The sequence below is a fragment of the Hirundo rustica genome, chromosome 11 (assembly GCF_015227805.2).
Source record: "Hirundo rustica isolate bHirRus1 chromosome 11, bHirRus1.pri.v3, whole genome shotgun sequence".
In the NCBI taxonomy this organism is placed as follows: domain Eukaryota; kingdom Metazoa; phylum Chordata; class Aves; order Passeriformes; family Hirundinidae; genus Hirundo; species Hirundo rustica.
This window is the reverse complement of record NC_053460.1, coordinates 2096607-2121685: the sequence shown is the minus strand read 5'-3', so window position 1 is coordinate 2121685 and position 25079 is coordinate 2096607. Positions and strand designations below refer to the sequence as shown.

Genomic DNA, 25079 nt, shown 5'->3' with positions numbered 1-25079 from the left:
AGCCACGGCTGTGCACCGCAGATCATGGCACTGAGGCGGCCTTGACCATATGTCAATAAGGAAGAACATGGCCTGGCACCAATGTGACCATGACTGTATGTCACTGAGGAGAACACGGCCTGGCACCGATATGGCCATGATTGTGTGTCACTGAGGAGAACACGGCCTGGCACCGATGCGACCATGGCTGTGTGTCACTGAGGAGAACACGGCCTGGCACCGATGCGACCATGGCTGTGTGTCACTGAGGAGAACACGGCCTGGCACCGATGCGACCATGGCTGTATGTCACTGAGGAGAACACGGCCTGGCACCGACGCGGCCACGGCTGTTGTCACTGAGGAAGAACACGGCCTGACACCCATGCAGCCACGGCTGTGCGCCGCACATCGGAACGCTGCCAGAGAGCACCGTGTCACTCCCCCAGCGGCCCGGCCGTGTGTCAGCGATCAGGAGCGCGGCCGTGGCGGCGGAGCCGCGGCGCCACACTCAAGATGCCGGCGGGGCGAGGCGAGGCGAGGCGAGGCGGGGCGGGCGCTGACGCGCGGGTCAGCTGACGGCCGAGCGGCCGTGGCGGCGCGGGGGGCGGGCGCCGGCACTCGGAGGTGTCCGCTGCCGCTGCCGCCGCGCACAGCCGCCGCCGGGCCCGGGCCGAGCCGCCGCCGCCGCCATGCCCTCGGAGAAGAGCTTCAAGCAGCGCCGCACCTTCGGTGAGCGCCCCGGGGAGGGACGCGGCGGGCTGCGGCCTTGCCGGTGCTCCCGGCCCCGGCGGGCTGCGGTGGGAGGGGGGATCGCCGAGGAGGGGAGGGGAGGGGGCCGACGGCGGTGGGAGCTGCGAAGATCCCCGGGCGGCTTCTGCTGACAGCGGGGCTGCCCCGGCGTCCCGGCCTGCTCGGGGCTGCGACGGAGTCAAAGGCCGGGCGGTTCTCCGGGGTTGTTTACCCCGGCGCTTCGGGACGGGGGGGTTTTGTGGTGTCGGGAGGTGCGGGGCGGCAGCTGTGCTGTGCCCCGGGTGGGCTCTGCCCTGAGAGAGGGGCTTGGGGCGGAGAGATCTCTTCGTGGCATCATCCATTATCGACTGTAAAACTCCCAGGAGCCTGGAAACATCCTCGGCGTGTGTGCCAGGAGCTGGGCCTGCCCTTCCCTCCGGTGTCTGCTCAGTGTCCGGCGGCCTCCGCGCCAGCGGCAGCGGAATTAAAGCTCCGCTGGCAGCCGGTGCCTGGCGCGGGGTGAGGAATTCTCCACCCGGGCAGCCGCGGTGTGGCTCCTTGTCCCCGTTTGGCTGTTGAAAACTAGCAGGGCATCGAAAAGAGCTGTGTAATGATGGCTGGGAAAATGAGATTAGTCCCTTTCGAGAAGGAGCAGCCCCGGCAGAGCCGTGCCGCTCTGGTGTGCGTGCTCAGGATGGGACCGGAGCGATCCGAGGGCTCGGGATCTGCCCATGTGTGTCAGTGAGGGAGGCTGAAGCGCTGCGAGGGTAACGCGAACTGGCAGCGTAACCTATTTCTGCGTGGACTATAAAATCCCCTACGTGAGATGGAATCGGTGGAAGTAATTGATCCAGATTTTCCTTTCTTCCTGCCTTTGGGTTAAAGTCAAGCTGCTTAAGGGAGCTTTGTGATGTGCCCACCCTTGCCTTTGCTGTCGTGGTAGATGTGAGCTGTTCCCTGCAGTGGTGCGGGGAGGATGTTGATCTGACAAAAGTCTCTGGTTTATGCCTCCCCTTTTCTCGGAGCCTTCCAAAACTGTTGCTGACCCCGTCGCCCGTCAGCAGCCTCTGTTGCAGGTATTAAGTTCAGCTAGGATGGCAGCCAAGCAGTTGCCACTGCAACTACTGTCGTCAGAGAACAGTGTTTATCTGTGGCTGGCTGGGGCCTGATTTTGAACATGCCACACACAATAATCTCCATGATTTGCCCCGGTTTGTGTTCCTTCTACTCCAAGGAGTTCTGCTGAATAACACTGCTGCGAACAGACCCTGTTCCAGCTGAAAAGTTAGCGCTCGCCAGGTGGATGCTTGGTCTCAACTCTCTTTCTCCACGTATCTTTTGTGTTTCTGGTTAATCTTAAAAAGTATTTTAACGAGGTGGAGCCCTCTGCCCTTGAAGCGCTCCCGCTGGGCTGTGGGAATGTGGCTCGGGACGTGAGGTGGCTTTCAGGTGAAGGCTTCGCGTGCTCCTTGCCTGAGTTCTGCTTGATTCACCTGCAGCTTCCAGCGGTGATTCACGGGAGCTGCATTCCTCGCCGGGGCTCGTGAGGAGGATGTATTTATTTATTCCACGGGCACGAACACGGACTGAGGAGACTGAGGGATGTTATTGCTGAGTGTCCTGCCATTAGCATTCCGACGGGGAGCTGGCCTAAGCGCTCCTCTCCTTAGGCAGGTGTGTGTTCAAGCCGTGATGCAACGCTAAATCATCTCTCTCGGAGCTGTTTGGAGCCTGAAAACGGCCTGGAAAGCCCCGTCCTGCTGAAAAACAGAGGGGTTAACACTGAGCTCACTGAATCTGAAAGTAGGCAGGGGACCAGAGATGAGGCGGCCCCTGAAAGCAGCCGCGCTGTTTACACTGCCTCGTGTACTTTAGCCCGGCTCGTGATATCTGTTCTATTAATATTTCTGTCTGAGGAGAGGTGAACTTTATCCTGAAAACTGGCACTTAGAGTGGCAAAATGTTCAGGTCCGGCAAGAGCCTCCAGCAGCTCCCGCAACAATGGGTGCGGCCGAGTCAAAATAAAACCTGGAATTCTGTAAGGCGAGAGCGCTGAAGGAAAGCTGATGCTGCCAGGCTCGGGCCAGTCCCGGGGCTCAAATAATTGTTGACCATTTCCTCTTCTGGGACCCGACAGAAATAGCACGGGGTATTTAGTTGTTAACTTGGGCGGTGTAATTTGAGGCCTTAACTGTGTGAGGTTAAATGTGGGCAGAAAGTGAGGGGGTGTGGGGAGGAAAGGATCTCCTTTAACACTTCTAGGAGTGCCAGGCAGGTGCACACAGCGCTTGTCACCTTGGGTTAAGGAGCGGGGGATCAGCTGTCACAGGAGAGGCTGTGCTCCTGATAGTGCTGGCCCATTTGGAAATTGCTTTGCCTGAATTTCCTCTTCTGGCTTTTCCTGACACGTGATCCCTCTCTCCAGCGGCGGAGAAATAAGGAAATAACGGCATTAACTCTGAATGTTTAAACAGATTTGATTTTTTTTTTTTTTTTTTTAATCCCTTGCAGAACAAAGAGTGGAAGATGTACGACTGATTCGGGATCAGCATCCCACTAAAATACCTGTAAGTCCGGTTCTTTTAATTTTTTTCCTTCAGTTTCCAGTCTCATGTTATTTTTAGCAGTTAGAAACCTGTGGAAGAGCTGTCCCGAGGTGACCAAATGAAGCTGTGGCTGTTCAGGGTGGCTAAGCCTGGATTTCAGGAGCGTTCTCAAGGAGTAATTCTCACAGCTGGTGTGGTGGAGCAAGGTGCTCACAGGGCCTGGAGGATGTGGTGTTTCCGGAGTTTTGCAGTTGTGTGTTGTAACTTGGAAGAAAACCACGCCCCAGCTGAGCTCTGAGGTCCTCCTGGGCGCTCAGCTCTTCTCTCTGTGGTTTTCTTCTCCGAATTAGGAGTCTTCAGAGGCTCACCAAGAAGAGCAGACAGGAGCAGAGAGGCAGATGCGGATTTGCTCATCAGCCTGTGGTGAGAAGGACAGGAATGCCTTTCTCCTGGGAAAGGGCCCGTGCTTAGGTCTCCAGGAATGCTGCTGGGCTGTCCAGCTCACGCTGGATATCACCCCTTACTGTCACTCTTCAGCTGCTCAGCTCCAAATGCTGCCTAAGCTTGCATTTTATTTTACTTATGGCATGCTCAAAAATGCAGAGAATATCCTGCAAGCAAAGGGCATGGATTGTGTTCTGTCACAGCAGAGGGAACTGAAGGGGACCCTCAGCCTTTGGCTCTGTGATGAGATTTGGTGACCCCAGTGTGTGGAAACTCTGCTCTGAACCAACCGTGCCTGCTCCCTGAGCAAGTTCACTGACAGAAGCTGCTGTAGAAGCAGAAACCGAAAGGTTTTCAGCTTTCCTTGGGCTTTAAACTCCTTCACCTTGGAGCTGCCACTGCTGCTTCCCTGTGCAGTTGGGCAGAGGAACAAGGAATACTTTGCAGCAGGGTTTTTCTGACTTTTTTGGAATGTTTCCTTTTCCCAAAAGGCGCTTTCCTTGCAGATCTGTTTCCTGACAAATATTGTTTTTTCACTCACCTTTCAGAGACCACTTAGCCATAGTCCCCGAGCTCTGTGACCACAGGCTGAAAGCCAGGGATTTATGGCAAAACACATTTAAGTCAGCCAGGGACAGGTTCCAACCAAACATTCAGAGGTACCTCAGGAACTTGCTGGAGGTGTGGTGATGCAAACCCCCAGCGATCCCTGCAGGGCCACTCACTGCCTCGTTACTGTCATTAGCAGCTCTGGATGAGATAAGGTGGCAATGTCACACTAGATAATAAATCCCTCCTGTGCTGTCAACATCCTCCATTCTGCTGTTAGAAATACCTACTGTTTACGGCCCAGCTGCTTAAAAATAGCGGGGCTTTGTTACCCAGAACGAGCTGGCATTCATTTCAACTGATGTAAGGCTCTTTCTCTGGTAGAATTCAATCAACCTCTCTTCACCTGTGCAGCTTTTTAAGATCAACACAGCCAGACCCCGTGAGCATGGAGAGGATCCAAGGGGCGGGTGTCACTTAGCTCCTGTTGACTGAAAAGCAACAAACGCCACATGGCCGTGGAAACGGGAGCACACGAGTGCTGAGATCACTTCTTAAAAGCAGGAACTACCCTCAGTTGCTGGGCAGGGTGTTGCTTAAATTGGGAAATCTGCAGTTTCTCTGTGAATTAAGGGGTTATTACGCAGCAATGCTGGCAGAGTTACTGGTTCCTGGGCATGCTTGAGGAAATTTTCTCCTTAATTTGGAAATGGGAGGGATTATACCCCTTCCAAAGTAGCTTTTTCTCACGTATTAGAGGAACCATGGGAGGTGAATGGAACAGCAGAGTCGTCTGGAGTGGTAGTTCTTAAAGAGATGGCCTGAAACTGGAGAAATTCCAGTGAAAACTGCTCGTTCTGGAAGACTTCTATAGCAGCACAAACCCCTGGTCAACCACTGCAGTGTGTTAGAGAGAAGTGGGCTTGATCTTTCCTTGGATTTCCTTGTTGCTGGGTAATTCAGTGCTGAGTTAAATGATTGCAGCACAGGAACTCTTTTAAAATTGCACTGAAGTTGTGGATGTGTGCTGTAAAATCCCCGTGTGTTACCTCCCTGTGCAGTGGCTCTTGCAAACAGAACAGAAGGAGCACGTGATGAGGATTGATTCTCATGGAAACGCAGAATTCTTTGAGTTGGAAAAGACCTTTAAGATAATTGAGCCCAACCATGAATTACTGCTTTTCAGACTGGAGATGCTGCATTCACAGATGGAAGGGAAATGGAGCAGGGAGGGGGGAGGTGAGGGCACCAGACACTGTTCCTGCCTTTCACATCTTCTGCTTTTTGTGTTTCTTCTCAGGTGATCATTGAAAGGTACAAGGGAGAGAAGCAGCTTCCAGTTTTGGATAAGACCAAGTTCCTGGTGCCAGATCACGTCAATATGAGCGAGCTAATCAAAATTATCAGGTACTATTGCTGGGATGCTCTGTGATGCAGAGCTTGTTTCGTGATGGTCACGCTGCAGCAGGAGCTGGTTCGTGGAGGCCACGGGCTGTGGGAGTTGTCCAGGGTGTCCAAACAAAAACCGTCACAGGGACATCCCAGCTCCTCCAGGAGGAAGAAAAGCAGAGAGGGCTTTGGAGACAGGAACCAGGTTGTTTAAGTCTTCCAGAGTTTCTCAGGAACGTGAAAGGCCCTGGGCAAAGAGGTTAACTGCAGGCTGAAGGATTTTCCCACCTTTTTTCTCTGGCTTGACTGTTAATAAATAACTTGGTACCAGCCAGACTTGGGCCTCAGCCAGCTCCAGTGATGCGCAGCAAAGCCCATCCTTCCCAAACCTTGGAGAGCTGCTGCCTTCCCTCAGCCTGCTGTCTCTGGAGTGATTAGTCTGGCTTTGGAAGGGTCCCTGTCCAGGGCTGTGCTTGGGAGCTAAATAAATCCTTGTTTGCAGCCGCTGCTGCCCCTCAGCAGCGAGTGGAAGCAGCAGGAAGCTCTTCTGAGCTATTCTTTCCTTGCTTTGGTGGCAGCTCCACACTCCTGAGCTGCTGTTGCTCACTTGGTTTATCAAGTGGGAAGAGAGCTGCTCTCTGCTCTGCAGGAGGCAGTTTAGCACAAACCCCCATTTCCCCTGAGCTGGAATGATCAAGGGAAATCCAGCAATCAGCTGTTTCCTGTGCCAGGCAGTTTGTGCAGCCTGTGGCTCCCTGCCCTTCCCACCACGCTTCTCCTGGGAGAGAAGGGAGTGAGATGCTCCGAGGTTAAACCCAGGCCCTTACAGAGCTGGTGACAAACGAGTTTAAAAGCTGCCCAGGTTTTGCAAGGAAGCTCTGCTCATCTTTCCCAATCTTCCCAAGGATCTCTGGGTTTTCATCCCAGTGAGCTGCAAGCCAAAGGTCCCCGGTTATGCCAGGGGTGCTTCTTCCCAGTCCCTCGTTTAACGCAGCTTTTCCCCTCAGTGAGGGCTCTGCCCGTGGATGCACCTGCCTGGATTTAGTGGAGGAATTCAGTCCAGCTTTGAGGGACAGGGCTGGGCGGGGACACGCAGGGAGAGGTGCCCATGACACAGCTTGGCACGAGATGAGCTTTATTTAAATCCTTCCACCCTAAACCACTCCCCGATCCTCCGCTCTGCCCTTGCCGCCGTCGCTGAGCGCTGTCCGTTGCCATCTGTCCCCCTTTCCCCTGTCCCCTCCCCAGGCGACGCCTGCAGCTCAACTCCAACCAGGCCTTCTTCCTGCTGGTGAACGGGCACAGCATGGTGAGCGTGTCCACGCCCATCTCTGAGGTGTACGAGAGCGAGAAGGACGAGGACGGCTTCCTGTACATGGTCTACGCCTCCCAGGAGACTTTCGGAGCGCCGGCTTCCGCCTAGGACACGCCAGCGGCCCTAGCCTAGGATTTGGGTTGACCCTTGGCCATCACCCCCACTGTTCCCCACACACCCCCCAGGGAAAGAACCGGATGTCACCTACGCTCTCAGCCCTTAGCATAGTCTTGCTTTAGCGGGTGTCTCATCTCACCTTGCCTTGTTTGTGACTATTAAACAGTACAGACGAGCACCTCCAGCTTTGAAACCTGCCCTAATAATACTCCACACAGGCACATTTACAGGTCCGGACCTGACGAAAGGAGCCCGACTGTGCGTGTGACACTTGCAGAGAAAGGGACGCTCGATTGACTTCCTAACGAGCCAACAGGCACCAGGGAGGAACTAAAGCGTTTCCTGGGAGTTTGCGGGAAAATCTCCCTACGATTCCTTAAATTTTTTTTTCGGTTTTAAACGGGAAGGTTTCTCATGAGAGCAAATGCATTTTAATGTTCCAGAGGGGAGCTTTACCTTCTGCAGCTCCAGTCAGACTCGTGTCAGCGCTGCAGGGAGTTAAGGCAAGTGCTTGGGGTGAGCTGGGGAAGGACAACTCTCTGCGTCTCCGGTTTTTTTTGGGCACCGCACGCTCAGGGGCGGTGCCGGTTTCTGGAATACTCATACCAAACACCACAGCTTTATCGTAGTTTTAGAAGTGTCTAACTGTAAAATACACACCCGAAGAGGTAACACTGAAATAAAACTCCAGTCTGTTACAAATTCCCCAATCCCTGTGTGTTCATCTGAGCTGGCTTCCAGTGACCCATAGGACCGTGCCCCCTAAGCCCCGGAGGCCGGCCGTTCCCGCGCCTGGGGATCGGGAGAAGCAGCTCAGGGCCGGGAAGAGTTGACAAACAAACGATGCGTGGCGCGGCCGGAGGCTCCTGTGTCCGTGCAGAGGGGAGCCGTCCCGTGGGATAACCCTGCGTTCCTCCTGTCCAGCGAGGCGCGGCGGGATCCCCGCGGTGTCCGCGTGTCGCCGGTGTCGCCGGCAGCTCGGCTCTGACGGGGACAGAAGCAATAGCGCGGCGCCTGGCACCACGCGTTGCGCCTCCTCCTTCCACCTTGTACCTCCTCCACTCTCTGCATGCATCTCCTTCCCGGGGCTCCCACCCCCCTCCCCGGCCCCTTTTTTATCGTCCTTTTGTGTTTTTACTCCGTGAACTTTTCGATGCAGCTTGTTCTCTGTTTAGTTCCGTTCGTGTAAGAACTCGTTTAACTCGTAACTGACAAACCGTACTTGTAATTACGACGTGATCGACTGATATTCCTGTACAAATGTTGCTTTTTTAAAATTAATACAGTGCTGATATGGATGGATTACATCCCAACTTAATCCCGGCTCGTGTGGTTTATTCCTAGGCGTTTTCACAGCAAGACAATTATAAAGGAATTAAAAATAATTCTCTGCCGATCTGGAGAAGCCCCCACACAGCTGAATCCCTTTAAAATGAAAGCCAATGCCAAGGGATTCTGTTTAACTCTTTATTTTCCATACATTAAATTTACTCAGATAAAAACATTCTAAAAATGTACAATTTAACCTTTAACAAAGTATAATAAAACATAAAAATCCCAATACCAGAATACTTGACATTTACAATTCAAAATCAAATTAGCTGAATATTAAATATTTACAAAACTATTTAAAATATTTATAAAGTTACATGCAGAATTTGTAATACTAGAAGTGATCGAAGTAAAAGAAATGGCTCAAATGGAGCAGGAATTTCCTTCATTCCTAATGGAAAGTTATGTCCAAGAGAAGCTGTTAATCTGCACTTGAAAACACACGGGATTTGCTTTCTGCCTCAGTACCAACACAGTTCTTGTGTACATCAGGAAAATTTCAGGGAACAAATGGGTAATTCCAAGGGTTTATTACAAGAGCTGTGGGGCCTCAACCAGCCAGAGTGATTCCTACTCTCACAAACGCTCCGTTACGTGGATTTTTGTCCGGATTTGCTCACATTCATCCCATTTCCAGGTGTTCCAGACTAGCCCAATCCAGCGCTCCGAGGGTGCCCCTGGCACAGCTCTGCTCCCCTGCAGGATTTTGGGGGGAGCACTGCTCTGCCTGGCGCCATATCCCGGCATATCCCGGGATATGGAAATGGGATTTGGGGGGATGGCCGAGGTCTGGCGCCGGACTGGTGCTTTGGGAAGTCTGGTGCTTAATTTGCCAAGATTTAATGACCGTGGTATGAAAAGGTTTTCACAAAAAGCTGAGTGTGGCAGAGCTGGGTCGAATAAAAACCAGGTTTGATCAACTTTAGTAACGGTTCAAACGTAGATTCCAATGAAAGTCGGGCAGAACCCTCTGATCAGTGTTTTGCTTCCCTCTCCTCCCTCTCTGCTCTCCCCATTAGGGTCGAGCTCAGAATGTTTATTAATGCTTAATTTGCAGGGTGAGGAGGAGTTTGCTGGAAATTCCATCCTATTTCGAGTCTTTCCATCATCAAATGGAAAATGCAGCTGGAATTCACTACCAGCTGCTCCCTCCCCTGGGAAAGGCTCCTCGCTGATTCTCTGTGCCCCTGCAGGGAGATGGCTGGGGATTCCCTTCCCTTTTACACTGAAAAATCCTTCCCATTCCACACTGAAATCCATCTAGAGAACTAATTCTTTTTATACTTGCAGGACAAAGATAGGGCTAAGTAACATTCTTTGAAATCTCCATCTTTCAAGGTACAAAAATAGGGTTTAGGAACTGGTTCCTTCAGGCTGGGCAGCTGGAACTCTACTTCCAACCTGAGCTGCCTTGCTTTTTCGGGGTAAAAAGACGGATTTGTGCCTTTTAAGAACAGATTAAGGATAATTTTATGGAATTAAGGTGCTCTGTTGGGACTTACCAACTTTGGCTGTCCTGGGTACAGAGTGAAGGGTGTTCACTGGCAGGTCTGAAGCCCCAGCTCGCTGGGATTTGGGGAAGGCTCTGAGGTTGCTGCTGGCTCACCAGATTTTCCTCTCGGACACTCGTGTTGCCTCCAGGTCCTTCTGGATTGGATCTTACTCCAAACCCAGACCCAACCGTTCCAAAGCGTCACCCAAATGCAGCCACGAGCCACATGAAGAAACATCAGCCTTGACTTGACACAAAGGAAACAATCCCAAAGAAAGGAATGAAACAGTTTGCTGGAAACATCAGCCTTAACTCTACACACAGGAAAAGGATCCTAAAGAAAGCTCTGGAGAAAGGAATGAAACAATTTGCTGGACAGAAGTTCAGTTTTACAGTCCTTTTGATATGATTTTTTTTTCTGTGATGAAGATCAGACACAACTGTGTCCAGCCTTGGGCAGTAAAACAAAACACAACTGGTACATAAATGACTTTTTTTTGCTGCTGCTGCTGTTTTTTTGCTGTTTCGAGAGGGTTTTGAACACTCACATGTGTGTTGAAATACAGTTTCTTTAAATACAATTTTAAAATACTGTCTAAAAAAAGTGAAAAAAATAATAACAACAACAATAATAATAACAGTAACACTAAGTTTGGCTTTCAGCACGTGTTCCAGGCCACTGGAGAGACCCTCAAAGCTGCAAATAGTAAACATGGAACTGCACGTTTTCCTTGGGCATGATGCAGTGGGACAGACTGTTCCTACCATTGTCTCAGCTCATTAAGGCAAAGTAAATTGCATTGTCAGTTTTCATCCCTTTAGTGTTGTAGGTCTGAAGGTTGCTCATGGGAACACAGGGAACGTCCTCAAACGCAGGCAGAGCCACCAGGGAGCGGGAGCTGGGCTGGGGATACACAAACCAGGGGGTTCTTATTGCATAGCAATAAAAAGGATCTTTGTTTGTTTGTTTGTTTAAACCAACCGTTCTGCAAATTCAGATTCTGGATCTCTCCCTGGGCCGGGTTTGGTTCTGCCCACCCACATTTCCCGAGGCTCAGGCTGCCCTTGGAGAGACGGGGACACAGGGATGGCCCCAAAAATGTTCCTTTCCTCTGAGCACGGGCCAGGAAGGGCTGAGCTCCCCAAAACACGCAAACCCTCCAAACCCTCCTGCTCCCAGAGGGCTCCCCACGTCACTGCTCCACTACACATCCTATGGATCCATCCTGGCGGAAGGAATACCTCCAAGTGTAAACAAGGCTTCAGACTTTAAAGGTGTCTCTCAAATGACAGGATGCAAACATCTCTCTGTCAGACACTTTTACAGAGGAGGCCTCACCCATTCAATGCCGTCAAATTCCCGGGGTGTGGGGGGGGAGCCATGAGGATTAGGATCTTCTTTCAACCAGACAGGACCAAAGTGTTTCAAATTAGCAGTTCGAGATGGGTTTGGCTTCCTCTCGAGTCCTAATTTAGATTTGTCACCCACAAAATGATGGACTAAGTAGTTAACACCAAAGCTACTCATCTACAACCTACTGCAACGAAGGAGGCCGACAAGAAATCCTTCCAAGTCTTGATAATAATGAAGTTTTTACTACCTTTTACATGTTTTGACTCCCACCACTCCTGAATCCTGGGGTAGGAGCCAAAGGGTATTTTATATAAAGTAAAGCAAAAGCTTATCAACTCTGCTGCCAGAGTTCTTAGTTTGACTTTTTTTTTTTCTTTTTTTTTTTTTTTTTTTTAGGATGGTTTAAAATTCATTTACAAAAGCAGAATAATAAGGTTTCTGTGAAAGAGACCTATGTACAGTAACAGGACGTGAAGGTTTTGTGTATTACAGGAAAATATCCTTGAAGCCTTTATGACTCTGGAGTCTCTGGGACTTGGACCCTTGGAAACTAAGTTTATTCCAGTGCTGGGAAGCCAGCACTAGCTAGTAACAGGTGAGACAATGAAGCACGAGTTTGTTTCCAGAAGGAACCGAAACTGCCGTGTGTGTTCTTTTGGAAGGGAAAAGAGAGACTTTTTAGGATTTTTATTGTGGAATTAAGTCCCGTAAGCCTGCTGGTGCCAATTTGTAAAGGTTGGAACTTCTTTGCCTCTTGCACTGGTCTCAGAGTGACACTGTCTGCTAAAAGTGCAGAAAGCTTGAAGAGTTTTACATTCTTCTGTAGTGCAATCCTTAAAAATCCCAGAGATTAGTGCCTGATCACTTTTGAAAAAAAGTAGACATTTTACCTAGCCCAGGGGTGCCAATGTCCTTCCGGCCACTCCTACCTTCCACCTCAGAACAGAGCTGCCCTGGAGTCAGGCCTTTCCCCTTGGAAAAGTCCCGTTGTGGCAACGTTCTCCAGCCAAAAAAAGGTACAGGGGATGTTGTACTTCCAGCAGGAACTGCAGCTCCACCATCCATCCATCCATCGGTCCGAGGACACGGAGTCAGGAGTTCCAACAACAAAGCTTGAATTTGGCAATCAGAACTGGGTTGGCTGCACCCCTAAGCTAGATTTTCTACCTAGTCTAATAAAGTAAAGCACCTTTGGATTAAAAAATACATTAAGCTTAACAGCAACTGGACGTCTCAGTTTTTGTAGTCCGATCTCCGTCGCTCTCCATGGCTTTACAGCATCGTGGTGCCTGGTGGGGAAACCTCAGTCTGTGGAGTCCAGGCTTTCGGAGGGAGGGGCGTACTTGAGCCTGAACGTACCTGGGACGGGGACAGGGACACAGGGTTACACATCAGCCACCTCCCCCAGCTTCCCAAACCGACCCCGCTGCTTCTTACACGCGGGACGCACGTGCTTTGGAGCCCGGGTGGAGACTCAGGGCTGGCACGGCTTTGTTTCAGGGAGTCACAGGATCCCACAATGGTGTGGGTGGGAAAGGACCTTGAAGATCATCCAGTTCCAACCCTGACACCTTCCACCATCCCGGCTCCAAGCCCTGGCCTTGGGCACTGCCAGGGATCCAGGGGCTCCCCGTCCTCACAGGGAGAGTTTCCTCCCAGTATCCCATCCAACCCTGCCCTCCTTCAGCTTAAAGCCATTCCTTCTCGTCCTGTCAGTCCATGCCCTTGTAAAAAAATTTGGAAGGCTTTAAATGGGAATTTAATTAATGAAATTAAATCCAACTTTAAAAAAAAATCAGAGTCTGCTGCATTTCTGAAGTTCTCCCACTCAGGACTGATGAGGCAGCAGCTCTGCTCCCCCCTGGCCCCATTTGCCACAGGAATTCCACTCAGTATTTACTTTTTTGCTGCTGTAAATTGCTGCCCAACACCTGACACTCGTTAATTTATGGTGTTCAAACCGCTGAGACCACACAAAAATGAATCCAGGTAAAAGCTACAGGCAAGGCACCATGTCAAATGGAACCTCAGTGCTCTTCACTCAGAGTTTGCATTTCATTTTTTAACCCACACCACTCTCAGGTAATCTCAACGTAAGATAATCAAAATAAAAAAAGAAAAATGGTACTACAAAGTACTCCTGGTAAAGCAGAATTTCTCTTTTAGCTGTTTTAGCCTGGAATTAAGGATTCAGCTCTCTGCTGGAGAAGCCTCTGTTCTAAGTATGTATGCAACATGTGCTATGAAATAATTGCAGCAGCAAACAGGACCTCCAGGAGGGTTTGAACAGCAGTTCTTCACTTAGGTTATCGTGTCGGGCAGGAAGGGGAGAGGAACAGAGACTGCAGTTCCCAGAATTCCAGGAGAACTTGCAATAGTGACCAAAGCTGATCCGGCTGACGAGGCAGAAGCAGCAACAGCAATTCTGCTGCAACCTGTCCACAGAAATAGCCTTCCTCGCTATTTCTCCCCTCCCTAAAAAACAGCTCCAACCCCACAGAGCACACCCGAGTCCTCGCCTGGGCCCTCCCAATGGAGCTGCCCAAAACAGCTCCGACCGTCAGCTTTCAAAAACAAAATACTTTTTACAAGCCCGAAGAAGGGAAGGCGCCGCGAGAGCCCAAGGGCTTTACCTTGCCGGTTGAAATCCATGGGCGGCTGTTTGCAGTCCTGAGCTCTGTGCCCGCTGGCCCCGCAGTTGTAACACGAGAGGTTCCCGTTCTTTTTGTGACTCGAGCCGTTGCCGTTGCCCATCATCCCCTGTGCCTGGTACACCCCGGCTGTGCCCGCCATGAAGTTCTGCATGGGGGGCACGGCGAAGGTGGACTGTCCGGCCATCACCGAGTCGGGGGCCAGGCCGCCGTTGTAGGCCGTGTGCACCACGGGGAACGTGGTGCTGCTGTTGTACTGCTGCGTGTTGATGTAGCCGTTGCTACACAGCGGGTTGAAGGGCAGGAAAGGGAAAGTAAACATGGAAGGTCCCGAGAAAGGGTGCTGGAAGTAGTTGGCGTAGCTGACGGTCATGCCGCTGGAGCCGCAGTTGCCGCTGCAGCCGCAGGAGCTGCACACCATGCAGCCGGGGGGCTGCGGCGGCGGCTGCTGGTGGTGGTGGTGGTGATGGTTCTGGTTGGGGACGGGGACGCTCCCGGCCGAGCCGCCGCCGCCGCCGCCGCCGCCGCTGTAGAAGTTGTTGTCGGCGCCGGAGGAGAGCGTGGGGCTGGAGCTGGGCGCGGGGCAGCTGGGCAGGTTGGCCATGGTGGTGAAGGACGGCGACGGGTGGCTGCTGGAGGAGGCCGCGTTGCTGTTGGCGCAGAAGCTGCCCTGCATGGGCGCCACGGGCACGCTGCTCATGGCAGAAAAGGCAACTTTGGTGTTGGCTGTGTACAGAGCAGTCCGGGGGTTGATTATTGCGGGGGACACCGTTATTTGCATATTACTGGAGCAGGAAGTCTGCCCGGCCATGGCGGAGTCGGTGGGAAGAGACGACGACACCAGGAGTTTGATGGGAGGACGAGCCACGTGGAAGACTGTGCTGGACGTCACCGTGGCGGCGGTGCTCGTCTCCACTATGAGTCCCGGCTGCTGGGCCGGTTTGATCACTCTGTCCAGAGCGGAAGCGTGGACGACTTTGGTCCGAGGCCCGAAGTTCATGGTGGACGTGGGGGAGCCGCTCTCGGCGCCCCCCGACAGCACCTGCAAGGGCTGGTGCGGAGAGGACGCGGCCATGACATCCACCACGGCGTTCCCAAAGCCCTTCTCCATCTTTATGCCGCCCCTGGAGCCGGGAGACACTTTATTCCTTTCTTCCAAAGACAAGAGGGAGTGCACGGAGGACGAGAGCAGCTTCATGTCGGCGGAGCCGCGCTCCGGTTTGTGCACGGAGCCCAGCACGCGGATGGGGGTGATGTGGGACGGGCTCGGGGACAGCATCTGCATGGGCAGCGCGTGGTGGCCGCCGGGGCCCGAGCCGGCGTCGTTCTGCACGGGCAGCACCTGGGCCGTGGGCCTGGCGGAGCTCGAGGGGAAATGGTTCAGCAGCATCACCGGCTTCTCCTTGTCCGAGGCGTCCAGGTGGAGCTCCAGGCCTGGGGAGAGAGGAGCCGTGAGCGCAGCCCCGGGCACGGCACGGGGCGCGGCCGGGGCGCTCTGCTTACGTCTCTCGCTCTCCTCGGCGCTGTCCGAGCTCTCCTCCCGCGTCTGGATCCCCATGGGGCTGGAGCTGGAGCTGGAGTACTCGGAGGAGCTGCCCTCCCGGGGCAGGGGGTGGGCCGGCTGATCCACGTCCACTCGCAGCTCTGCAGGGACAGGGGACACGGAGGTGACGCCGCCGGCACCTCAGGAGAACGCGGCCGCATCACGGGTGGAACAGCCCAACCACAGAAGCTGCCCGTTCCCAGCAGAGCCACGGGGAAAAAAATCACTTTTTATTGCCCCCTATCATCACCCAAATCAGACTTTTCGCTTGCTCCCTATTAAGCCCATGGTTTTTGGAAGATAAAGCTCGGGGAAGAAGCAGCCCAGGAATGGGCTGAGCACAGCAGTGTCTCCTGCTCCCCTTACCTGCGGCGTGGTTGCCCCGGATACCCTGGATAGGCCCCACGTGGGAAGTGGGGGGAACCCTGGCCACCCCACTGCTGGTCACTGAGGAAGGTGTGGAGGGGTTTAGGCACCGTTTCTCTGATTTCTCCCTGCAGGGTGATGGAGAGAAGCATGAGGAGACAGAAAGCGGCTACAACACAACCACAACTAAATCCAAGTTCGGAATGAACCCAAAGCAGACAAAGCCCGTTGAACAATCCACTGATGCTGTGCTCATTTCAAATGGAAACACTTGGAAATCACATCGGTGCTGACCAGAACTGCCAGCAGCAGTCAGGGCTGGACTATCTGCCCTCTGATTGCAACACTATGCTCTTAGTTGTCCAGGGTAAAACATCACCAAACCCTGACTGAACTCTTAAAATTAAAATTAAAATATTACGCCAGCACATCCCAAACCCAGCCCTGCACACCAAACCCAAAGAGAAAACAAACACAGCCTCAAGTTTTCCTTTTCCAAACAAACTCTGGAAAAAACTAAGATTGCTGAAAAACGCTGCCAAGGAGCTCTGATAAATGGGCAGAGATTTGGATTCCTAATTGCTTTTTAAGGAACAGCAGTAGCTGCAGAATAAACACTTCCCTGTAAGTGGAGATGCGAAAACCAGGACAATCTGTTGCATCAGTGTCCCCAAAGGGCTGTCACAGCTGCCTCAGAAGACTCCTGAAGGAGCTGTGCTCCATCCACATGGACTGGAGCAAAAAGATTGTCACTTCCTAGGAAAAAACTCCCTGACTTTGGGAGTGCATCCCCTGGGCCTGCAAAGCCAACAGCTCCCATCAGTGTCAAGTGGATGGGAAGCCCAAAACCTTTGCGATAACTGTGACGCAAGTTTAAAGAAACCTAAGCACAGTATGTATATTTTGTAGATTTAAAAATCTGGTGTCCTCGTCGCAACCCTGAATGTACTAAATATTGTTTAGTAATGGAGATAATAATCATCCATATCTCCAGGTGGGAATCGTGGTAGGTTTGTGGTCTGGGAAGCAAAAAAACACTGTAAAATTTGCTTTTTTTTTTTTTTTTGACCTTAAAAAACGTTCCCCCAGCCCTCACTTACTTCTCCAGCTCTAGTTGGGTCTTGAGCTTCTTCTTTGCTCCCATGGTGAGGGACTCAAACTTATTGAGATCTTCCTCAGTAAGACTCAGAAACTTGGGAAGAAAAAAATACGTTTAGTTTTATAACTTGGAATATTCTTATTCCCACTTTCAGTGAAGAGCAATTCTAAAAGTCAACTTTAAAACCATTTTTAAATTCAAAGAAACTCTCTACCCCAGTTTTCAATTATAGTGTAAAAGGAAAGTGTGGGGGACTGGCATGAAAGAAAGAACACCTGCAGCTTTAATTTAATTAGGAGTGTGATTTGTATTAACCAGTCACAATAAAGATGAAATGACTGGTGTACATATTAAAATAGAATTAAATTAAAATAGAACTTGGTGCTATCAGTGAATTTAAGGATCTTAGAAAATCGCTCCAGTTTTCCCAGTGTGTCATTTACCACAGAAGTGAAGTGGAAAATACACACCAATAGTAAATTTAATAATAAAACATAGGGACATCTATATTATAATGTAATTAAAATGAAAGCCAGTCAAGTATGCATAATAATATTAGCTTTTTTTAAATATACCAGAATATAGAGTTTTACTGCTTTATTAAAGAAAAAAAAAACAAACCAGTATATTTCCCTTCTTCTAATGGAAAAAATGAAATCAGAAGTCTCTGGTAAGAGATTGAAATTAAATCCATAAAATATTCCACGACCAGCACAAAGCTCAGCCCAAGCCCTCCCTCCACTGGAGGGCGTTCCAGGCCTAAAGACAGGGGACAAGGAATCTCCCACTGGAGCTTGGAAAATGCCCTAAAACCTTGTTTAGATAAAACCCAGGTGTTATTTGGGACTCTCACAATGCAAAGAGAGATGATTTTTTTTTTCCACAGGAATTTCTGCAGGAAACAGGAAACCTTGCTCACTCATGTTCATATTCACGCCGCAAGTCTCTGAAAATCTATTTCTTAAAACGAGGATAACCAAATATTTTGGGGAGAAAAATCAACCAAGAAGCAGAAATGAAGAGAAACCAATGTTTCCTGCACACAAAGGGATGTCCAGGGAGCCAAGCACAGCTCCTAAGGCAGCGTCCAAGCCGGATCTCCAAGATTTCCAGGAGGAACGCCGGGAGAAGCAGCAGCTGTTGGACAGCCCCGGACACAACAGAGAGTGAAAACAGCAAGAAGCTTTTCATCAATTCATTATGGCTTTCCCAAAGTGAAAACCTCCCCCAGCACGTGCCAGAAAACTCGTGTGCTCCTCAGCGCAGATGTTCCCAGCTTGGAGAACACGAGGAGAATTTCAAAGCCGCCTGCTTCCCCCCATTTCCTGCCCTTACCTTTTCCATGGTGAGCTGCTTGAAGACGGGGTAATACTTGTGCAAGCGCAGCTTCCTGAGCCAGTCCAGGATCCCGTTTTGCTCCTGTGTCTGAGGGGTTTGAGGGCTGGAAGACATCAGCATGGCTGGGGAGGACGTTTCCATCTGCGAGCGGTAGCCCAGCGAGGAGCCGGCGCCTCCGGAGTGGGAGCAGTGGGGCAGAGACACGGGAGCGGCGGCCGAGTGCTGCACGTGGGTCTGGGAAGACTGAATTCCAGCCACCCCACAGACTGGCCTGGAAAACAGGAATGGGGTCGGGGTCAGCACGTTGGATGAGCTGTGTCACCCAGAGTTCGGCTGCTGCGGCCACAGAAATCGGGATGGGGGGGGAAAAACCCAAGGGTTTGGATCTGCCCTGTTCCACAGCTCAGTAAAACAGGGCAAAGGGTGGAACTGAGCTTCACCTTACAGGATTTTCCTTCAATAATTTCCTTCAATAATCACAGATGTTGAATATTCTGCTGCCTCTCTGCGGTTTAAAAAAAAAGCATCCGACAGAACGGCCTTTGCATTATTAAAAAGAAGTAAAGAGGACCAAATATAATCCTATGGAAGTTTTTAATCTTTCCATACGGGAGTGGCAAAGGAAGCCACAACACTGGCTACTTGAAGGGGGTCTGGGTTTTGTTGGAGGACGTGAAAATTTCCTCTTAAGAGAATGAGTTGTAAACAAGATAAATATTTCACCTTCCAGATGTTCCCAGCGTCGTTCCTACTTTATACAGGGAGGGGTTGCCAGGAGCTGGAAACAAGGAGCAGAGTCACAAATGGCATCAGTTTATGAAACGCAGTACCAAAAAAAAAAAAAAAAAAAAATTTTTTTTTAAAACTTTATTTCAACTCACTTGAGCTCTGAAGTTGCTGTGAGGGAGATGAAGTGCTGAAGAACTTCCTGACGTGGTCGTTTTTCACCACATGGGAAGGGAACGGGGCCAGGTACCTGCAGCAAACAAAGCCCCAGCTCTGTTAGAGCCTCCCAAATCCATCAGGACTGCGCTCCGCACAACACACTCGGAAATTAGATTGGAAATTTAAAAGCTGGAACACGCCATGAAATTCTGAATTCTGGAAATTGATTATTCTTATTCTTAATACCAAACCCTGTTACCCCTGGGTTGTTTCCACTCTGGTGAGTGTTTCAGCAGAGCTGCCTCGTTTAGGAACCCTGAACATTTCTAAGGCAGAAAATGTCCAAATGTACACTTGAAAATTGCCTTTCAAATGCAGGAACCTGAGGAATATAAAACAGAGATGGATCTGTTATTGAATTTCCTCCTCTTGGAGATAAACAGCAGATGCAGAGTCTGGCAGTTTAGGGAAAAAACTTCTGTCACGTTCTCCCTGTGCCTCTTGGAAGGGAGAAGAACCCTTCCAGCAGCATTCCAGTGCCTCGAGGGGCTGTGGGAGGCTGGAGAGGCACTTGGGACAAGGGATGGAGGGACAGGACAAGGAGGGACAGCTTTGAGCTGGAAGAAGGTGGATTTAGACAGGATATTGGGGAGAAATCCCTGGAAAGGTGGGCAGGCCCTGGCACAGGTGCCCAGAGAAGCTGTGGCTGCCCCTGGATCATGGAAGTGTCCAAGGCCAGGCTGGACGGGGCCTGGAGCAGCCTGGGACAGCGGAAGGTGTCCCTGCTCATGGCAGGATGAGCTTTGAGGCCCTTTCCAACCCCAACCACTCTGGAATTCCAGGAAAAAAATGCCAACCTCCCAAAACTTTGCACCTCCACACACGCAGAGGTGCTTCCCAGCTGGAAACCCCAGGGTTTCACTGCTGAATTTCACAGCTGAGCAGCGCCTCGGAGCAGCTCCTTCCCCGAGCTCTGGCAGTGCAGCTGCTGCTCCATTAACCCAGATTTGGAGAGGCTGATGTTCCCAAAGAGCAGCCACACACATTCCCTGCAGCCTCCCAAAATTCTCCTTGGAGCACAGCAAGGGAATGGGAATGCCATGAAAAATAATCCAGGCGTGCACCTGCTGGCTGCTGCCTGCGGAAAACCAATATCCACCGTGGCTGAGGGGGGAAAAAAGTATAAAGAAGCAGCCCTGAAGTGAATTAATATTTAAAAGGGTCATTTAATTTTATAATAACATCATATTAGGATCGGAATAATATTAATATTACAATAATCTCGTTTTGAGTAGATAAAGACAGTAGCAGCTGAAAAGAATGTAAGTCACTCCCAATTTTCCTAGGAAAATCAGATTTAGAAAGAGAAACCTGATGTGATCTGCCACAGATTATGGCATTTGAAATACTGGTTTATATTAAATAATGGCCAGATGATTGGGGATAATTTGAGGAGATACAAGCTAAGGCTTCAAAAGTTTCTTAGCTGTTAAAGGCTTCCAAAAAATGTACTCGTTTAATAATATCTAAATACATACCGAACTTTTTAAAATTAAAGCAAAATAAACACCATGATGACCTAAAACAACGGGGAAAAATAAAAACTCTGTGAAAGGGTAAAAAAAAAATAAAAATCCCCACAACTCATTCCCCAATACAGATGGGTGAATATTCAGGCTTCTCTTTTTTTCCCGAGTTTTGAGAGGTTGTTTTAAGCAATTCTGGTTATTTCCGAGTCCAAAACAAACTTCTGTAAAGCCAGTGATCCTCTATTTGTTCTTCACAAGGAATGAGGAAATATCAATTCTCCAGGAAGCTTAATACAGAATATTATTACCATCTGTATTTCTGAAGAAAGAATTCCTGAAAAATTGTTATGCACCGGAATTAACGGAACATCAAGGGGGAAAAAAAAAAAGCTTAGGATCAGGCTCTAATTTCTTTGAAGTCAATTAGATTGTGGAGGTAATATTTTTATTTCCAGGTTTTTTTTTCTTTTTCTTGGTGAAAGGGTCCAAGTGTCAAGATAAAAACCCCAGAAAATCCCAGCGTACCTCAGGTCTGATTCCAGCTCCATGTGGTTCCGTTCCAGGTAAAATGAATCTGGACCAGCTAAGCAGGGAATGAATTTCTCCAAGTTTTCCTCTGGATACAGCTGAGACAGCTAAAGGGGGAGGATATGACAAATTAAAAGTGAAAAGAAGTCTTGTTATTTCTACAAGATTCAAGCCGCTGCCAGTTATAAATCAAGTATTTTTTTGAAATTCAACCTGAATTATCTTGGCACATCTTGAAAAGTAGCGCTGTAGAAAATTAGAGAGAGGGACAAAACATTTTTTTCATTTTCCGAGTGTTTTTCTTCTCGTCTTTACCTTTGAAATAAACTCAGTCACTTCAGCAGAAGATTTGGTTACCAACGTCACCGAAGAATCAGACCACAGGACCTTGGGGAGGAGCAAGAAGGATCTGCTTTAGTAATTAATTCAATTCGCTCCCTCAGAATTCAATAATTGCTATCAACTGTCCCTCACAGATGTTGTGATGGGTGACATCAATAAGGAAACGCTTTTTTTATCTTTTTTTGTGCACAAGGACAAAACTGCTGCCCAATTCCTGCTGCTTTTACATTTAACAACTCCTCTGGATGCCTGGAAAAGCCCCTCAGAGTTTGCACGGCCCTCACCCACTGCAGACATCCAGAGTTAAGCAACCAACCATGGAGTAATGGAATTTTCTCCCCTCGTTATTGTTAAAGAAAACAGCTGGTTTGTAGGATCTGCTGTCCAACAGGAACGGCTCCCCTCACACGAGGCTGCCTCTTGCTAATTGATCAGCTCCATATGCCACGAGAAACTGGGGGTGGCAACAAGAAACCAGGCAAAACCTTCCCAATGAAACCCGCAGCTCCTGCTCCAGACTCCATCTTGTCCATGCTCCCCCCAAAAAAAGGGAATATTCAGTATCTCTCCCCGCACAAACAAGTCACGGCATCCTCGGCTATTGAAGCATTTCTTGCTCGGGAGACGAAGTTTAACTGAGCCAAAAATCAGGATTTCTTGGCTTGAGGAAAATCAGCGTGAGACAAGCCAGGGATGAATCCCTATGGATCCAAAATATTCACTGGAGGAGTCTGGGAGGAATGTGGATCCATAGGGAAGGAGCTGGGTGGGTGTTCAGGGATCACAGAGCAGCCTCTCACATGACATCAGTTTCAATGACAACCCCAAACACACACAAAGTTTTTCCAGACATCCAAAAAGCTGCCAAAAAAGAGTGGGGAGAGGAGAGGATTTCAAAATATATTACATAAGGGAGGAATTTCCTCTCAGCAGAGCTGTTACACAAAAAAAAAAAAAAAAAAAAAAAAAAAGAAAAAGAAAAAGAGGGGGGGGAAGGGAAGAAAAGACAGAAAAACTTGAGCGGTTTTACCGAGTTTGTGGGTTGTTTTAGGCTTGTTTGCGGTAATTAAATATTTTTTAGAATTCACAAGGAATTTCAGAAAGTACAGGAAATAGTGTCTTTTTTTTCCTAGCTCTGTAATAACCCAACAATCACCACGACTTCTGCTTTAACTTGAGTTTTCAATACTTATGAAACAATAATGTGAACTGTAAATGGGGGAACAATAACACTGCAAACGCTAAACTGCTCCATCCATTGACCTGCTACTCCCAGGCTCCTGAACAGAACACCACCATCCCATAATTGGGTTTTTAACCCAGCAAACAGTGATTTATCAGCTCAGCTCAAGTCTCTGCTCTTCCTTCAGTTCAAGCTGCTGAGGCAAACACTGGGTACAGTAATTTCTGTTATTTATAGAAAAATTTGTAATAGGAAAAGAAGTTTCACGGGACCTTAACTGGAGTGGAGACAACTGCAGGCTTCATACAGAGTTTGAAAAGCCCTTGGAAAAATCCTGGCTGTGACTGATGACATTTGGAACAATTGGGGATTCAGGATATTTGGGACGTTCTCCATGAATCCAATCCTGCTGAAGTTAACCCTGCCAGCAATCCCAACAGATGCTGAGCTGATGCTCTGCTCTGGCTGGGAGTTTTAAGGAACAAGCTGGTGAAATTGTGGATAATTGGGATTCTCCCACCTGGTCCCTTTTGGGTTCTCCTTTTCTCACCCCTCGCTTCGGCTCATTAAACCAACCAAAGATGTTTCCCGGGCTGGGCATCCCAAATTTTGGGAATACTTCGTTCCAGCCGGGAGAAAAGCAGTTTGTCAGCTCCTGAGCAGCGCCCAGCTCCATCCCTGCCATCCAGCCCAGGCTTCACGGGCTGAACTCATCCCTGCCCCGGATGTGGAGCAGAACCCAGGGCGCAGAGGCTGCGTCAGTGCGGGGGGAAGCCGCTGCTGCCGCGGCGTGCGGTGAGCCACACTCATTCCACAGCACTGCTCTCACTTCCACTCGCACTCAGGCTGCCTCCAGCTCACAGACAGCAGCTCCTGCCCTGCCCTTCCTGCTGCATTCACACCCCCTCCTTGCTGGGAAGGATTTTTATTCCTTTTGGAAAAGCTTTTAGGCCATTGTGAAAGTCCCCTTCCAGTCAGCTCCCCCCAACTCTTGCTGCACAGAGTTTTCCTCGAGCCCTGAAGGATTTCCAAAGCTTTTCTGAACCCTCCAAACTTTTGGAACCACAACCCACAGGCTCCTTCCCTGCCTCTTTCCAGCAGCTGTGCCCTCAGAGCCCACACTGTTCTTTGTTCAGATTAAGACTTAAATTCTCTCTGCCTTCTGCATTCCAGCAGAAGAATGGACGTTGGATATAGATATGGATAACCATCCTCTAAGTGTGGCATCATATTTCCCCCTAAATAAACACTGCCAAAATTTCCTATATTAAAATGACTTTTTTTTAATTGCCAGTTCCCCCACATACCAACCTCTGCATCATCCACAGCCATCTCTAACTTTCAAATCATTGATTAAAAACTACCAGTCCCAAAGGAGCTCTGTTTTCACAAAGGATCTCTGGGGGTCCAGCAATAAAGTTTGAAAATTTCCTCAACTCTTCCTAAGTATTATCCTCCCTTCTTTCATAGGAAAGGAAACCCAAACTTACCTCAAAGGAATACTCAACATTTCTTTCATTCTTCTTGTGTGCCAGCCCCTTTAATTCCACTTTTTCAACACTCACTGTGGAAAAACAAAGAGAGAAGAGAGAATGAAGAGGATATTCCTAAATACAGGCAGAAGAGATGATTTTTGGGAAGTGCCAGGCCTTGCTCTGAGAGCATCCCACGACCTGTAGAGGTGTTCCAGGTGCCCAGTTCCAAATTCCTCCCTCTTCACGCTATTTTCACTTCCAGCCTTGGGAAAACTTCATTCCAAGCACTTTCAACCCAAATAATCCACTGCAAGCAAAGCTCTTATCACCCCACTCATCGCTGTAGTAACACATTATTAATGTCATTAATTATCTCAATAACATCAAGGAATAAACACCATCCCTCCCAGGGAAAATGGGATGAGGAAGAAGTCTCCATGTTTTCAGGGCCTGCTTTTACAAGTTCAGCGTGGTTTCACGGCTCTGTTGATGTCCTGACCCCTCCTTTCCTGCTGTTTCACAGAAAATTTCAGCCTCCATCAGAATAAGGTGTAGGTAAAACCAGGATTTGAGTGTGGAAAGGATGGAATGCCAGGACAGGTCACTGCCTCTAAAAACACCTTCTTACATATCAGATATTGGATCTGCTGAATTCTTGGAGACTCCCGCTTCCCAAAACACCCAGATCAGGAGCTCAGCGTGAAGAACCTTTATTTCATCGACTTTCTGGTCTCTCATAAATTCCTCCTGCCTTCTGACTGCACTCACGAGGATACACAAATGGATTTTCCCTTACAAAAAGCCAATTTACACTGGTTTCAAACTACAAAGGCAGAATTATCCCAACCCAGAGTCACTAAAGTTTCACAGATGACAGATGCCTGAAGGGACA

General features: G+C 49.5%; 2 protein-coding genes across 2 annotated transcripts in view; one reads left to right on the top strand and one right to left on the bottom strand.

Annotated features, from left to right (window-relative positions):
- Positions 1-533: 533 nt before the first annotated feature.
- MAP1LC3B (microtubule associated protein 1 light chain 3 beta) lies at positions 534-8388 on the top strand. The gene is made up of 4 exons (XM_040075810.1): positions 534-710; positions 3222-3277; positions 5550-5656; positions 6887-8388. The coding sequence occupies exons 1-4, from the start codon at positions 671-673 to the stop codon at positions 7059-7061; spliced, it is 378 nt and encodes a 125-aa protein (XP_039931744.1). The 5' UTR covers positions 534-670; the 3' UTR covers positions 7062-8388.
- A 135-nt stretch (positions 8389-8523) lies between these two features.
- Positions 8524-25079, bottom strand: part of ZCCHC14 (zinc finger CCHC-type containing 14) — a 37541-nt gene continuing 20985 nt past the window's right edge. The window contains exons 3-13 of the mRNA XM_040075637.1: positions 24203-24276; positions 21503-21574; positions 21185-21294; positions 19127-19221; positions 18969-19023; positions 18243-18516; positions 16909-17000; positions 15809-15936; positions 15403-15543; positions 13882-15333; positions 8524-12607 (exon numbers count right to left, since the gene is read on the bottom strand). Coding sequence (XP_039931571.1) covers positions 12552-12607; positions 13882-15333; positions 15403-15543; positions 15809-15936; positions 16909-17000; positions 18243-18516; positions 18969-19023; positions 19127-19221; positions 21185-21294; positions 21503-21574; positions 24203-24276 — 2549 coding nt within the window. The 3' untranslated portion in view covers positions 8524-12551. The remainder of the gene's footprint in view (positions 12608-13881; positions 15334-15402; positions 15544-15808; positions 15937-16908; positions 17001-18242; positions 18517-18968; positions 19024-19126; positions 19222-21184; positions 21295-21502; positions 21575-24202; positions 24277-25079) is intronic.

Excerpts from the sequence above, each read along its gene's own strand:
- MAP1LC3B (XM_040075810.1), top strand. The coding sequence starts at position 671 with ATGCCCTCGGAGAAGAGCTTCAAGCAGCGCCGCACCTTCG. Across the intron at positions 711-3,221 it reads CAAGCAGCGCCGCACCTTCG|AACAAAGAGTGGAAGATGTA; the intron begins GTGAGCGCCCCG and ends AATCCCTTGCAG. Across the intron at positions 5,657-6,886 it reads GAGCTAATCAAAATTATCAG|GCGACGCCTGCAGCTCAACT; the intron begins GTACTATTGCTG and ends TCCCCTCCCCAG.